Source organism: Varanus komodoensis, unplaced genomic scaffold (assembly GCF_004798865.1).
Source record: "Varanus komodoensis strain SLA01 unplaced genomic scaffold, ASM479886v1 scaffold19, whole genome shotgun sequence".
In the NCBI taxonomy this organism is placed as follows: domain Eukaryota; kingdom Metazoa; phylum Chordata; class Lepidosauria; order Squamata; family Varanidae; genus Varanus; species Varanus komodoensis.
In genome coordinates this window covers 8,263,424-8,278,806 of record NW_025335550.1, presented here as the reverse complement: position 1 = coordinate 8,278,806, position 15,383 = coordinate 8,263,424, and the positions used below count along the sequence as shown (strand labels likewise).

The following is a 15,383-nucleotide window of genomic DNA, read 5'->3' as shown; positions in this document are numbered from 1 at the left end:
AGTGATCTACACTAGTGGTAGTCAGAAAGTAGATCTTCAGTGGATCTCTAACTCAATATCCCTGAGCATTGGCTTCTGCACGCTGAGGTCTGAGATATTTGAAGATCAGTCTACTTCTAAGTCCTGCCCAACAGCAGAAAGAGATAATAAAAGTCTTTGCTGTTGCTTGAGTGTTAAGAATTATATGTGCAAAGCTAATACACAAACTAATCTATCATAAAGAAAATCTAACTCAAATAAACAGCATTAGTGCAGCATTAATAAATAAATGTTCATTAGAAAACCCCTAGTTCCCTTTAAACAATTTCTGTGCAATATTGTGTACCTTTTTTCTAACATTCTGATGCTGAGTTTTCCAGTATGGAATATATTTATCCCATACTCTCAAGGAACCCATATTATTCCTGTTTTTAACAGTATTTCTATTATCATGTATCACTTCCAGGATTTTTAAAAGATATTAATAGAATACAACTTTCCCCCCTCACTATTCATCCAGAAATGGAAGCTCTAGTTTCTTCTTGCTTTTAGCCAACAAGTACAATGTTGAGGTGGTAGAAAGGACTTACCACTCCAAATTGCAGGAGGAAGATACATTTTTTGAGTGTTCCTCCCTGTAAAACACAAAAACTCCCTATGAGTAGAAAACTGGCAAATCTGGAAAAAGGTTCCATCTTGCCCTCTCGTTGGCGTGGTAGATTTCTGTTGACAGGGATCTCTTGTTCAGTTGCACACCCTCTTTTAAAGATATGACACTCATTTGAAGTCATGCAATACTTCAACCACCTCAGCATGTCAGTCTACATCGATTTCATTTGTTCCCGTGTGGAGACTCAGCCTTGCTCCACCACACGTGGCATTCCAACCTTAACAAGTTTCTTTCCAGAATCGACATCGTTCAGTTTGGCTAGTTTGGACGCTTACAGGAAGAGACTCGTGCAGAGCGCAGCAGGAGACCAGGATGTTCTTACTTGCATCTGCTAAGAATAGCCCTCTGGGAGACAAGATGATGCCTTGCGTTAACACGGACGCGAACGGGCCAGAGTACGAAATAATGACGAGCGGAACGATTGTGGAACAAGGGGGGCTCTCTGAACACGTGACAAGGCAATGGCCTGGTGATCTGCTCATGAACATCACCGAGGCACAGAGGGAGGCACTGGAAGTATGGCATAAGATCAGAGCAAAGGAGCGTGGCCACATAAAGCCATTCAGATCTTTGCCTAGAGCAGAGCTTCAGAACTTCAGGCCCAGGTCTTGCTATGGCTCTCCTGGGGTTCTAATCCCCTGATAGCCCCAGGTCTATCCTCTTTCCCCTGACTTGTCTGGGAGTTTCCCAGCTTTTGAGCACTTTTTCCCTTCAAAAGGGATGCAATTCTCACCTTCCCCTAGCAGAGGACTAGTGGAGTCCTCCTCCCATGCGGAGGAGAACCTAGAGCTCCCAGAGATGGAGGATGCCGTGGAAAAACTCCTCTCAGGGACGTGGGGAAATCTAGGCCCTTGAGGGAAATGATTGCAGATCTGTCTTCACAGGACGAGGAGAAAAGTTGCACCTCTGAAGCAGAAGTTGGGTCATCCTGCTGCCCCAACAAGAGGCAGGCCAAGAGAAAGAGTGTGGCGTTACAAGGGGGGACTCTTCATGAGCTAAGAACTCCTCGGGGGCAAGGCCTTCCTTATGCATGGGACTTCTGCCAGAGCCCTTCCAACTCACTGAGTTCTGGGGAGGCTTAAGAAGCTCTGGCCAGCTTTATGCACTCCTGGCTCTTTCTGGAAGAACAGGCTCAGCTGGTCGTGTCCTTGACCTTGCTTTGCATCTGGCTCCTGCCTGTGCCCCCTGCTGGACCGTGTTTCTGTTGCCTGCTGCCCCATGTTTGGAGCTTGGCTTCACCTCCGACCTCTCCCTGGAAACCGCATGCTCGGCTGCCACTCGTTCTTAGCCTGACTGCAGCTCACTACTGGCCTTGTCCCTTAGTTGCCCCAATCCTGACCCTAACAAGCCCCCCTAAGGCTCAGTTACTGCACCAGCACCAAGAGCCATAAGTAAAGATGTGCTGCTTTTCTGTCCCTGCCCATTTTGCCATTGGCTCTGCCTGCTTTTGTCTTCAGCCCCACTGACTCCTAGCAACCCACCTCTGTAGGATGTCAGGCTCATCACAGGGTGATTCCCTTCCTTACAAAGGGGAGGTGGGATGGAGTCAAAAGGTACAGTAACCACAACTCCCTGGTAACAGCGGGATCCATGGCATGGACCAAGAGTTGCTGAGGGCACTCTTCTCCTTCATGCCAACCAGAGGATGCTGCGAGAAACTGTAAATGGGAGAAGCAGGAAGGACGAAGAGGAGAAGTAAGCCGGGGGGGGGGGTTGGGGGGGGGAGAACAGTGGAGCCTAGCAAGTGACCTGCAGTGCCTACCCTTGGTGCTAATCCTGGGTAAAGCAGGCCGTCCTTAGCCTCCACATATGGCCTTGTCAAAGAAAGGGACATTTTGGTTTTGGTTTTAACCTTCGTCATGGCTTCAGTTTATATTATGTCCAGGGTGTGCGGGAGAGAACATTTCAAGAAACTATGGAGATAAGCAGTCCTTGCGAAGGGTATGTTATACTGACTCTGTCATTCATGGCCTTGCAGTGAAAATGATATATAAATAAATAACACACAAGAGCAAAACGGACCCCGAGAATGCAGGAAATACTTTCTTTAATGATTTTTATGCTACTACTTGGGGAATAAAGCCACATCTTTTTGAGATCTTGAGTGACTGACGCTAAAGCATCCGGTATTTGTGCATGTAAATAAAGGACCCACATTCATGGGGTCAGCTGGCAAAGCTCTTAGATCTGATATGAGCTGAGTCAGAGTGGGAACTGGCCAGAGTTCGGTTAGGTGTCCGGGTCTTAAAGAAGGTTACCGGAGTATTTAGGAGAGCTGCAACAGCTCCTCACCGGATAAGGCAGGGCATTTATTCTAACATTTACAGCGAGTTCAGACATACACAGCCATGCCTTGATTTATGTACACTTAATTACAAAATGCTTAAATGATTTCTGCTTTCTACTTAATGCCTTGATGCCTTGCTATTCCACCGCAATCACGGCACTCAGGTTGTCCACAGTATAAAACACACACACACACACACATGCAAAACAGATGTAGAAGAATAAAGGTGATATCCCTCTAGGAACACAGTTCTATGGTTATCAAAGTGAGTTGCTGAGCATGGTGGGATCACTCCACTTCTCTCAGTTATAACTGGTTCAAGTCATAGATACCCTGAAGCTGTGGCCTGGCTTACGAACAAGCTATCCTTGTTATTTCATTTAACTTCAAGAGTTATTCACCACTCTACCACCAATAGAATTCCCAGGTGGGGAACAAGAAAAAGAAATAATCAACATGCAGATTTAAAGCCTGTATCATCAAACTATGCTAATAAAGCTGGTTAGTCAGAGAAGGCCAGTTTAACATTTGAAAAATGCATTCAGCAGGAGCTGGAGCTCGGTTGATCTCAGTCAGTTGATCTCAAGAGGCAGGGAGCTCCATGGAGAGGAAGCCCAAATAGTAACAGCTCCAACCCCAAGCTGGCTCCAGGCAGACTTGCAACACCCTTTTTTGTGCCCCATCAATGACTCAAGAGATAAAACAATCTGGTAAGTGAGACATCACAAGCTTGGCCTTCTCATTTACCTGTCTGACCCCCACAACACTTCAGAAGAATCCATCCTGCAGCCTCAAGCATGCAGTGATCATGTTGCTAATGCGAGGAAGAAAGTGACGTGTGCCCGTATCAACAAAGAGGTTTGCCAGATTGGTCAGATACTGGGCAGTTTCAGAACATTGCAAATGAGTCACATTTGGAACCACCTTCTCAGACTTAAGCAAACACAAGCGGATTTGGACAACACTCATTTTCTGACTGCAAGTCTCCTGTCGTGGGTATAGAAACCATTTTGTGGGTTCCAAAAGCTGAGCTCTAAGACAGCCACATTAATGGTCAGGCTTTATCCTTCTGGTTCAGGAACACTTGTGTGGGTTTTATAGTGATGTTTGCAAAAATTTGCAGGCCTGACGTTCCTAAATGAGATTGTGTATCTGAACTCAAGGATTTGTTTGCGATTTGCTGCTTACCACAAATACGCTCAATTGTCTTTTTATCACCAGGCAACTGAGGGATACAGGCTTCATTCGATAGCTGTGCTTCCACTGCTTGAGGCTCTTGCGATTCTATTTCCACCCCTGTCCTTCCCCAGTCTTGCCAAGAGTTTGCCATCTGTCTGCCATGCTCTCTATTCCTCCGCCATGGGACTGGCAGGTGCCCAAAGAAGATCGCAGATGGAGTTACACCATGCTAGGGGTAGCTCATTGTCAACAGCAAGTCAAATTCCCCAGAAATTAGAAAAGGTTCTGTGCATACCCCTTTTAGTGAAGAATTACATTGGAAACTTCCCACTACTAACCCATTCCCTAGAAGGGTTTGTCCAACCAGGGGTGACTGGTTTCCTCAGTCTGCCAAGAGAAGTGATCTCTCCTTTAGCTTCTGTAGGGAAGAGGGGGCGGAAAATCCCACCACCCATGAGGAGCCAGCGTAGTGAGGTGGCTAAGCGTGAAGAATGGGACTTGGGCAATCCGGGTTCGAGTCCCCGCTTGGCCATGGGGCCAACTGGGTGGTTTGGGGCTCATCCCAGACTCTCTGCCCAACCCGCCTCACAGGGTAGTCATTGTCAGGATAAGGTGGAGAGCAGGGAGAGGAGAATGGTGTAAGCCGCTTTGTGCTTGTTAGAAGAAAAAAGCGGGATGCAAAACTAATAAATAAATATATCAATTACTGGACACATTCAGAAATGGCATCTTACTAACTCCGAGAGGAATGTGTCCATGACACTTTAAAAAAGCATCTTTTCCTAGTTTATCTTGTGCAGAGGGAGAAAGGGTAGTCCCTGCTCCCCTAAGTCAGTATTCAGCTCAGCTTTCCTTCTTCAATCTGCCAACTCCGGTTAACACTACATGTACCTGATGGTGGACTCTAGTGCCATAATAAATGGGTTAACCTTCATGATACCAAAAGAATCTTCTTTTATTGTTGTTTTCCCTTCGATGGACAGATCCAGCCAACTGCACTCCTGGGCATTCAGATCATGTAATCGGAGTTGTCTAGCTTGCATGATTACAACCCCAGCCTTCAAATGCATGTGCTAAAATTCCATGTCCGTGTCAGGAGGCAATGCAACAAGCTGCTAAGTTCCAGGGATGCACTGAGGACCAATTTTAATTCAAGCTGGATCTGCCGCTGGGATGTCAAGGGAAACAATGGCCCAAACAGGTCTACTCGGAAGCAGGTCCCGCTGTGATCCATGGGTGCTCCTATTTGTTAAATGCCAATAAGAGCCACTGGGCTTATTCACAAGCTTTGCATCAAGGTGCAATATTGAAGCATGTGACCCAAAACACTTTCTACCAGCTGCTGAACTCGGCAGGGCTTGTTCTGGGGCAAATGCACATTGGGGGCACACCCCACAGCCATTTCCCACCGCCTTGGATGAATCTGCCTGATTGATGCCAATGGAAGTTTTCCCAGCTCGGCTGGGGGCAATTCAGGGGGCGATTTTCAAAGGGCTTTGCGTGTGGGGAGCGAGGGGCTCATCCCCCCCCACATGTTGCCAAGTGCTTCTCAGTCCTCCCCTGTGCATGCCAGTTGAGCGTATTTCCATGGAAGTGCTGAGGTTTTCCCCAGTCTTAGATTCCATGGTGGTGGGTGCAGGAGGACCACAGCTGGGAAGGGTAGGCTAGACTTTCCCTCCCTATGCACTGGGCTCCAAAAAATCTCCCTGTAAAAGGAAAACTTTGCCCCTCCATCGAATAAATGTCCTTGCATTTATTGTTGAAGGAAACATTTGGAACATGTTGCATGAGATGTCTCCTAGTCAAAACTTTTCAAAGGATATATCTGGCTCTAAAAGGGGATTGGGGGACTTCAGCAAACCCTATAATGATGGTCAGGTAGCACCCCCATGAACAGAGATACCCTGCAACTCAGCAGAAACCACTGGGGGTGGGTAGCAGTGGGGAAATCCTTGTTTGTGAGCTTTCAGGAGGCTTCTGGTTGGCCCCTGTGGGACGGAGAATGTTGGACTTCCAAGAGCTGGCAGGGTCATATGTGGGCAAAAGAAACTTGGAAGATGCCAAAACTGGCTCGACCACCTTCACAGTCATCGGGGTTGGAGAGCTGGGGCAGTGGGTTGCTGCACCCAGCCTCCCCGTGCATCCACAAACGCAGCTGCTCTTCGAAGAATGCTTTGGATGGCACCACCACGGATGTTCTTCACTGCATTGTGACCCTCCCAGCAGCCCCAAGAGGTGGGTCACAACTATTTCCATTCTGCACATGCACTGATTGTGTGTCCCCACCCAGTGCTGGAGCTGCCCAGCTAGGAAGATGAGATGCATTCTTTCTTAATTTGGACAGGCAGCGAAGGTGGCTTTCAAACTGTATCATATTTGGGCACTCTTCCGTTCTGATCTTAACGCCACTCTCAAATTTCATCATCATAGAATCATAGACTAGTAGAGTTGGAAGGGGCCATGAAGGCCATCAAGTCCAATCCCCTGCTGTTGCGGGACACCACATTACACCATCCCGCTCAGAGGGGTGTCCAGTTTCTTCTTGAATGTCTCTAGCATGGGAGAGCCCCCCACCTCTCCAGGCAGCTAGTCCCACTGCCGTATTGCTCTGACTGTGAGGAAGCTTTTCCTGGTGCCCAGCCTGAATCTGGGTTGTCGCAACTTGAACTGATTGTTCCGTGTCCTGCATGCTGGCATCAGCAAGAAGAGATCTTGGCCTTCCTCTTTGGGACAGCCTTTGATGGTTTGCGTTAGGATTTCTTCTTGAATGTCTCTAGTGTGGGAGAGCCCGTTATATTCCTTTCCTACCGCCACTTTTCCCTTTTCTTTGCTGCTCTTTCCACTCCTGTGCTCCTTATTGTTTCTTGGTCCTATGTAAAGTTTTGATCTTCACTATTATCACTGTACATTAGTAGGGGCTAGGAGAACTAGGTGTGATGCTTACATATTTAGTAATGATAATGCTGATAATAGGAATAGGAATAGTGACCTCACAAGTCTGAGACTTGTCCAGGGCACCCTTGTCCCCTCCAGCCTTCATGGCAACCTTTGAACCCAGGAACCCCAGCACCAGAATCCACGTCTCCGCAGACCCACTGCCCAGACTTGCCTGGTCGCCTGTCTCCCCTGCCCCAGATCAGAGAAACACCTGAGCGAGGAGACGGTGGCCGGAAAGCTGGAGCGCGAGAGCGTGGCAGCGCCACAGACTTTCTTACCTCCCCCGTTCTTGTAGCAGAGGTAGGGAAATCTCCACACGTTGGCCAGATCCACCGAAAAGCCGATGACGGAGAGGAGGAAGTCGATCTTCTTGCCCCACGTCTCCCGGACGGGCTCGGGGGCGCCGGAGCTGTAGTTGGAGCTGCCGCTTTGCAGGAGGTTGGAGCTGGTGTACTGCACGCCGTTCTGCTGCTTCACCAGGATGAGCTCCACGTCCTTCTTGGGCGGCTGGTGCTCCGCCGGCGGCGGCGAGGGCTGCCACTGGCCATCGGGGCAGTCCCGCGACGGCGCCCCCGCCGCGCTCCCCCGCTCGGGCTGGCTGGCGGGCTGGCCGATCATCCTCCTCGCTGGCAGCGCCGGGGAGAGGGGAGAGAAGGAGAGGCGCTCAGCGAGGGCGAGGCGAGCAGGCGGGCAGCAGGCGCCCCCGGCGAGCGCCGCGCGGCAGCTCTCCAAGAGCGCAGCGCAAAAGCGCACGGCGGACAAAGAGGCGGAGCGGCGGCGGCATCGGCAGAAAGGCAGGCAGGGGGTGGGGGGCTCCGCGCAAGTCCCGCGGCGCAAACCCCCTCCACGCCCGCCCCCGCCCCCGCCCCCTGGGGACACTAAACTAAGCCCACTGGCCGGCACCGGGCTCCGCGCTGCTCCTGCTAGCCAGCCACCAGCGGCGGCACTCCTCCTTCCCCGGCTTCCACCCCTCCGGGACGGTCCCGTTCCCCTTTCCGGGTCCAGCAGACCCGAGGCAGGCTGGAAGACGCGGTCGCCCGCCTCCTTTGTCTGAGGCACACTCCCAAGTTCAAAGGCGCGCTCCTGCCTAGCCTCCGACAAACATACAAACAATCGGAAGAACGAGCTGACTCGCTCGCCTCCCTCCCCTATGGGAGGCGCATGGAAGCACTTAGGAAATGAATCCCCAAAAGGCGCCCGGTGCGTTTCCTGCGCCGAGTCGCTCAGGAGCTGGTTTGCTGTCCTCCGTGCTCCCGGTGACTGGAGTACAGCCTCTGATCCACCCAGTCCCTTCTGCTTCTTTGAACTACAGCACCCATTGCCCTGAGCCAATGCGGGACAATGGGGATTGTAGTACAAAACATCTGGAGGACAGCACTGTAGGGGAAGCGCCTCTAATTAGAAATCAAAGCCAGTTATTTTAAATAAACTGGAATAAACATGCTAGGATGCCTTTCTCATTATGTCTGCGACAATTCATTCTCTTATTCTTTCACTATTAGATTCTCCCATTCTTATATGCACACAATTTCTAGAGTTCCTTAATGTCACTATTTATCACTCTGAATTTTTCTTCTGCCTTTCTTCCACTTACAAGGAACCCAAGGCAACTACAAGGTTCTGCTTCTCTCCATTTTTATTCTCACAACAACCCTGTGAGGTAGGTTAAGCTGGAAGCTACTGACTGGTCCAAAGTCACCCGGGTCGCTTCTCCTGAACACCTTTAACCACTGCACCACGTGTAATGCAGGCATACTCCAATCTGGACAGTAAAATGCTGTTTCCACCTACTCCATGAGCATTCGTGCATCGGAGCGTCGTGTGTGAATTGTGAAGGTGAAAAAACAAGAAGTGAGCCAGTGATAGTGCAAGAGGCAGTAAAGTACAATTACGTGAATTCGATAGAAATAAAATTAGACAGTAAGAGGCATACAGAAAGAGAAGAACCTAAACTGCAGTTGCACCAGGTGCGTTCCACCAGCCACTCACCCCAGGGTGCTCAAGCCCAAGCTAAGAGCATTTTAAACCCCCTGCTCCCCATTGGCTTCACCTCTGTAGCTAAAGTGTGGATATCAGTTTTCCATACTGCAAAGCTGCACTCACACAGTCTGCAACAAATCAACGCACAGTTGCTTTGTGAAGATGAACTGCCCTCAAAGCTCATGAATGCATGACGAAATAGATCTCGGCATGTTCCAGCCTGAAACCGTGTCCACCATTACCAGGCAAATGCAGACGGCAACTTCGCATGTGCTCAGCCACCCAGGCACCCGGGGGCCCAACCGTGCTCCGTCCAGGGCTGGGCAGCCTTCCCCTTCCAGCTCCTCTGCCTCACCCAGCCACCCATACGCAGGGACCTTTGCAAAACTCACCCGCAGACAGGTTGGTTCTCTCAGCAGAAGACGGTGCTCCGCAAAGACAGAGGTCCCATTCCCCAGCTGCTGATGAGATGGTGCAATATTGGAAGGGAAGGGGAGGGCAGGAGTGTCCTCTTCTGCCCCCCGAGACCTCCTTGCCTTTGGGACGAGAGGAGAAGCAGTGGGCAAGGCACAGGGGAGCTTTTTAAACCCGTCTCTCTCTCTCCCCGTGATTGAATTACTGTATTAATACAACCTCTCAGATGTTCTGCCCTGGAGCTGCTGGACTGCTTTCTCTGACCTCAACCTTGAGCCTTTCTTTTCCCTGTCTCCCCCAGAAGGCTGAAGGCTTTGGGATGGGTCTTATCCCCAGTGCATTGAGGCAAATTTAAGTAGAGGCACCCAGGAAACCCTCTCCCCAGTCTTCTCGCCTGCCTTTCCTTCATAGAATTCCGTCTCCGCCAGCTCTGGAGCTTGTGAGTGGAAAAGTGTGGGCAGCCCTGGCTAATGTAATATCAGCTGCCCCCTCAAGGTAAGAAAAGTCCTCAATTGGATTTCATTAAAAAAAAGTGGGGGTGAATGTTGAATCACTGTGGACTGCTTAATGAGGCCTGACAGCTGTTGAAGCATTGTAAGGCTGGAGGAAAGGAATATGTTCAACGTTCTGGCTGTGTGTTGGGGTGATTGTAATCCAGGAGCAGTAGGGAGAATTGGGTGCCTTCTATCGGCGGTACACACCACCCTCGGGTCATAAACGTTACCATGGGACTAGCTCAGTTCCAGGGAAAAGCAAGGGTTTGAAAAAGCAGGTGGAATCTGTCTTCATCCTTTTGACCTCGAGCCTTTTAGGGCAGGAACGGGGATATAAAAATACTCTGAAGTTCTGTTTTCCTGTGAAATAGTTACTCACACGTCTGATTCACTTCTGCTTCTTAGAATTGCAACAGATGTGTATGTGTATGTGTATGCATGCATGTGTGTGTATATGTGTATAAAGCCCATCAACTTCTTTCTTTCTCACACACACACGCAAACAAACGCAAACCACCTATCATGAGGATGGATAAAATGTGCAGGAGTGTGGAGTGAGCACAGACATAGTTCAAAGATAGACTGTTGGTTCAAAAATACAACCCAGTGGACCCTAAAACTTCTCCATGGAATTTCCTAACAATGAAAAGTGGACCTGGAAGGCAAATTTTGCCTTTACCAAAACGATATCTACCAATTCTACAATCCTTCTGGGAAGCCACATAGCAGAACAGTAGATGCTTTGATAGCAAAAGTTTCCATGATTTCCTGAGTTGAGTAAGTCCTTATAGGTCCAAATCAGCACCTTAAATGAGGTTCAGAAGCATACAGGCAGCCAGGCTTAGATGCTCAGCCAACCTATTGTTTTGCACAAGCTGCAGCTCCCAATGTGTCCGCAGGACCATGGATAGCTCCTTTACTGTTCAGGGTAAATCTGGAGTAGAGACACAGCCCTTCTGTCATTGGAGCCACCAAGCTCTGCTGCCCAGAAGGGAGGGATGGGAAATGTCTCCTCTGCTTATGGCCTTGGGTATCTCCTGCCTGTAGGATATCTGTGGCACATGGGTTCTCCACAATATATATGAGGTCTGTAACATGGCGCCATTCCATATCACTGCTCCATCAAGCTCCCAGATGTTTTGGTGAGGGCAAGAAATGGCAGGATGGGCTAGAGGAAGGGACCCTCTCATTGGTTTTGTAGCAGGCCGAGGTTAATTATGGCCAGGATCTCTCTCTTTCTCTCTCTCAGGGAGAGTTCAAAGCTGGTGCACCCTTTTTCATCTAGAGGGCAATGCCCCAGAAACTATTTGGACCTCCAATAACAAAACCGGCTCAAACAACCTGCTGCCCTCAGACTATAGGCAGAACCCAGAGGGTGGTGCCTTCACCCAGTACAATTTATCCACCTCCAGTAAGGTTAGTTGAACTATTTTGCAGTAATCAAGCCATCTTGTCATTATAAGGTCCGTTCAACTAAACCACATTTTCCAGCTCAAACTTGAAACAAATTCTATAGGTCTTTCTCTGTAGAGAATTTTTCTACAGCGGGAAGAACAGAAACAAAAAGCTAATTCTTTGCATGCGTACGATCCAGCCCCTTGGATCTATATCCAAAAGCCATTGCGACTCATGGTAATGACTAGGCAAGGTAGGCCAATACTAGTAGATGGTGGTGTCACTGATGGCAACAGCTACATAGAAACATAGAAACAGAGTGAGCCAGAAGGGGTCTCCTGGGTCATCTAGTCTGACCCCCAGCTCCAGCGGGCTCCACTCATGATATGCCCACCCTGTGCATGTCCAACATATCCTTGGCACACACATTCTCAGGAATCCTATTGGCACTCAGGACCTTGCCATGGAATGAAGCAAGTCTGCCGAGATAAACTTGGCAGCTGCTGTCCTTGGTGGATGTAAAAACCAAATTCTGTTGAATCACCATGTGACAAGAAGAAGCCAAGAGACCATGACATAATGCCAAGAGTTTTGCTCAACTCTCAGATTTCACCAGAAGTCCAGCAGTTGCATCAACTGCTAGTCCAGGGGGGCAGCAATGAGATAATCCTGCCTGCCATTGGTGTTTGGATTGGAGGCCCCTGATCTGCTTCCTCCAGCTACTGCCAGAGAGACTTACGCCCTTGTTCTGCAGTGTGGGGCAAGTGGCAAGACAATCTTCAGCAGTCCAGCTGCCCACCCTGTGCTTCCTCGAGATGAGCTCCTGGCCTGCCTGGCACCAGGATTCAGAGCGGCAGGGAAAGGGGCTGAGAGTCCTTTTGAGAACTGGTCTCCTTCCCACCCCATTCCCCAGAATGCCTCCTTTTCTCCCTTTCTGAGGTTGTGCGTTCTACTTTGGAGAGTCAGCCGGTGTGGTTCTTTCCATGCCCACTGCTGGGGATGGAATAGTGGAGGGAGCCCTCAGCAGGCTGCTTAGCAATGTTTTGGGAACACCCACAAGCAGGACGGGAGGGCAAAAGCCCTCCCACGCAGTTGTTCCACCTCAAACACAGGGCCCTGTTCAATCAGGCAAAGGGGCCATTCTGGTCCTGGGTTCTACTCTCACAGTACTCCCCAGGCACATGACTAGGAAGCCCCGAAGACGGTACAGGTACACCTGTACTCTTCAGGTGAGTGAGAGAGGGAGAGGCAAGGAGGAAGACCTCTTCCCTCTGCCTCCCTCCCAACAATCCCAACCCACATCATTAAGGACCCTAGTGAAGTGTAAGATGGACCTGTGAGGAGCAGAAGGTGAGTGTGGGTGAGAGCGACATCCCTCTCTCTCCTATCAGGTCCCACTGAAGAAATATCTGCTTAGGTGGTTGCTAATCCAATGCAAGAAACAGATGGAGATGAACCATTATATGCCCAGAGAGGTAATATACCCTGTGCAACCTTTCCCGCTTTGGAATGTGGCCTTTGGACTGAAAATAGAGTTCCTTGCTCTGATCTACAGCAAGTGGAGAAAACTTCCCAAGTTTTTGAACAGGGATATTTATTTATTTATCTGTCCCACCTGGGAATATCAAGGACTAGTCGAATCACTGAGCTTTGGGTCTGCTCTTTGTCAGGGGACTTGCGGTTTTCACTGTTTATGAACTCTGAACTCTCCAAAACTCATATCCCATTCTCAGGAGAAATGGTGCAGTTCGGCATCTTTGCAAAATAATTTTACATGATGCAGCCTGGCTTTAAAAGGAAGTTTCAGTGGAGTCATGGAGATCATTGCTGCACCGGCAGTTAAACCTGCAGCGAGGATTGTGGTAGGAAGAGGCATTCATCTTGACAACTGTAGCATGATGTGAAATTTTAAAATTGGGTCCATGTGTTTTTTAGCTATATCCTCTTAGGGAGAAATTGAGTGAGGATTTTTTTTTAAGTGAGTCATTCTGTGCAAAGATATATTTAATCAAAACCAGTTCCCTTTGCGTCTGGGGTCTACCAGAACCTTTGCTGCACCCGGATTTAAGTGTTGTCTGTGTGAGGCGATGCCACATAGTGGAGGGGCTGGAAAGATGCTTAGAATATTTGATAGCTTCTCAGAATTTCATCTTTCAATTAGATATTTTTAAGAGCTTGCATGTTATGTGGAGATGGTTAAATTTTGAGAGCAAGTTTGGGCTGAGACTCTTTTGGAAGGGGGACTTTGGGGTTTTCTGCTCCCTTAACACTCTTCTTCTTTCCTCATTTACAACAGCCTTTCTCACCCCTGGCAAGTGATTTTTAATGCCCCACACTTCTGGCTGGTGAATGTCCAACAGTTGTGCAAGGCCACATTTCGACCTATAAGCACACATTATGGTGGTTCCCATAGCGAAACTCCCAAGCAAAGTCCCAAAAAGTAGCCAGCTGTGTCGATCCATATCAACAAGCTAGTTCTAGCAGTTCTGACTTCCCCCAGAAGCAGATATTTTGCAAAGCAGATGGGACTCAAGTATCCATTCCAACTGAGGCCACTGGCAAATATTTCACATCAAGAACAATGTTCTCTTTTTTCTTGCTGGGGACTGGGTTGTCCCCTCGCCTACTCTGGGACCACAGCTAGTTTTAGAGGGATCAGGGCAGCCTGAAGGGGAGGCAGAGTATTTCAGAGACCCCGCTGATCCAGAAGTCCTGGCACTTGACCCTGGGAACCCAAATGGTGCTTCTCGGATTGTTTGAACTGTAAGCCAAGGAGTTGGAAACTCAATGTGCAAGTTTATGATTAGTCAGCCATTTGGCAGCTCTGTCTATGACCCACATTTTAATATGAGCTATTGGATTATTTCCGAAGAGGCTTCTTGGCCATAAAAGAATTATATGTATCGGTTGGGGCTGTGGTGAAAAAAAGAAGAAGTTACAATTGGATTAAAAGGTTGAGATCATTGATAGGATTTGGTCGGACAAGTTTACCCCTGGGGCTGACGAGCAACAGAGATATTAAGCTTTTGAAATTACACAGGGAAGTGTGGGGGAAGGTATAATTGATCCAAAGAAGCCTTAGTGTTTTATATTAGATAAAGTTGTCCTGATAAGCAGAAATGTTAGAAGAAAGAAGCTTAATCTGGGAAATGAGAAATGGAGGATGTCTTGATAGAGATGTCCAGAAAATAGGTTTTGGTTGTCCAGACTCTCCAAGCCCTTCTCTGCTCTTCTGTCCAGAAAGGTGGCTTTCTCAGCTCTGAAGAGAAAAGAAACCACCAAAAGTGAAGGATGGTCAACCAGGGAAATACTTCTGATGAAGCCATATGTAAGGTGCCTATCAAATCAATTCAGTGCTAAGAAAGAAGATCACCACACTGAAGGCCAAGTGTTACCCTGTAATTCACTCTGACACGATAATTTCACTACATTTTTCTCAACATCGCAGGATACGATCCTATGCAACAGTGGCAGAAAAATGGTCTATGACGTCCGGCATGCGAGCTGGGGCATGTTGGGAATGGTAGGCCTCTCTTCCTCTTCCTCTTTCTATCTAAACTTGCATAGGATTGCACCTTTCTTGCTATTGCTAGTGCAAATGCCATGCAAAGAATAGGGTCATATGGTTTCCCATTAAAAGCTAGGAAAAATAATACACATTTCTGACAGAGTCTGAAGGAAGAAGGACCAGTTAGAGATCAGCTAATATTTCGAGCTTGTGATGATGACACGAAATATTTTGCCTGACATTGTTGTTGTTATGTCTTCAAGTCAGCTCAGTCTTTTGGTAGCCTCATCAATGAAAGTCCTTCAAAATGTCCCATCCATGGCATCCCTGCACAGTTGTCCTAAATTCCAGGCTGTGGCTTCCTTGATGGAGTTGATCCATCCCATATTCAGTCTTCCTTTTCTTCTTCTGCCTTCAACTCTCTAGCATGATTGTCTTTCTTTTGTGAGTTCTGCCTTCTCATGATGCCTTCAAGGTACGGCAGCCTCATTCTTGTCATTTTAGCTTCTAGGGAAAGCTAAGTTAACAGGAAAGTTCTGC

At 48.5% G+C, this 15,383-nt stretch overlaps 1 protein-coding gene across 1 annotated transcript in view; it reads right to left on the bottom strand.

Annotated features, from left to right (window-relative positions):
* The window catches only part of SLC6A2 (solute carrier family 6 member 2), a 50,218-nt gene extending 38,657 nt beyond the window's left edge, over positions 1–11,561 (bottom strand). The window contains exons 1-2 of the mRNA XM_044428070.1: positions 11,528–11,561; positions 7,331–7,678 (exon numbers count right to left, since the gene is read on the bottom strand). Coding sequence (XP_044284005.1) covers positions 7,331–7,678; positions 11,528–11,561 — 382 coding nt within the window. The remainder of the gene's footprint in view (positions 1–7,330; positions 7,679–11,527) is intronic.
* Between the last annotated feature and the right edge of the window lie 3,822 nt (positions 11,562–15,383).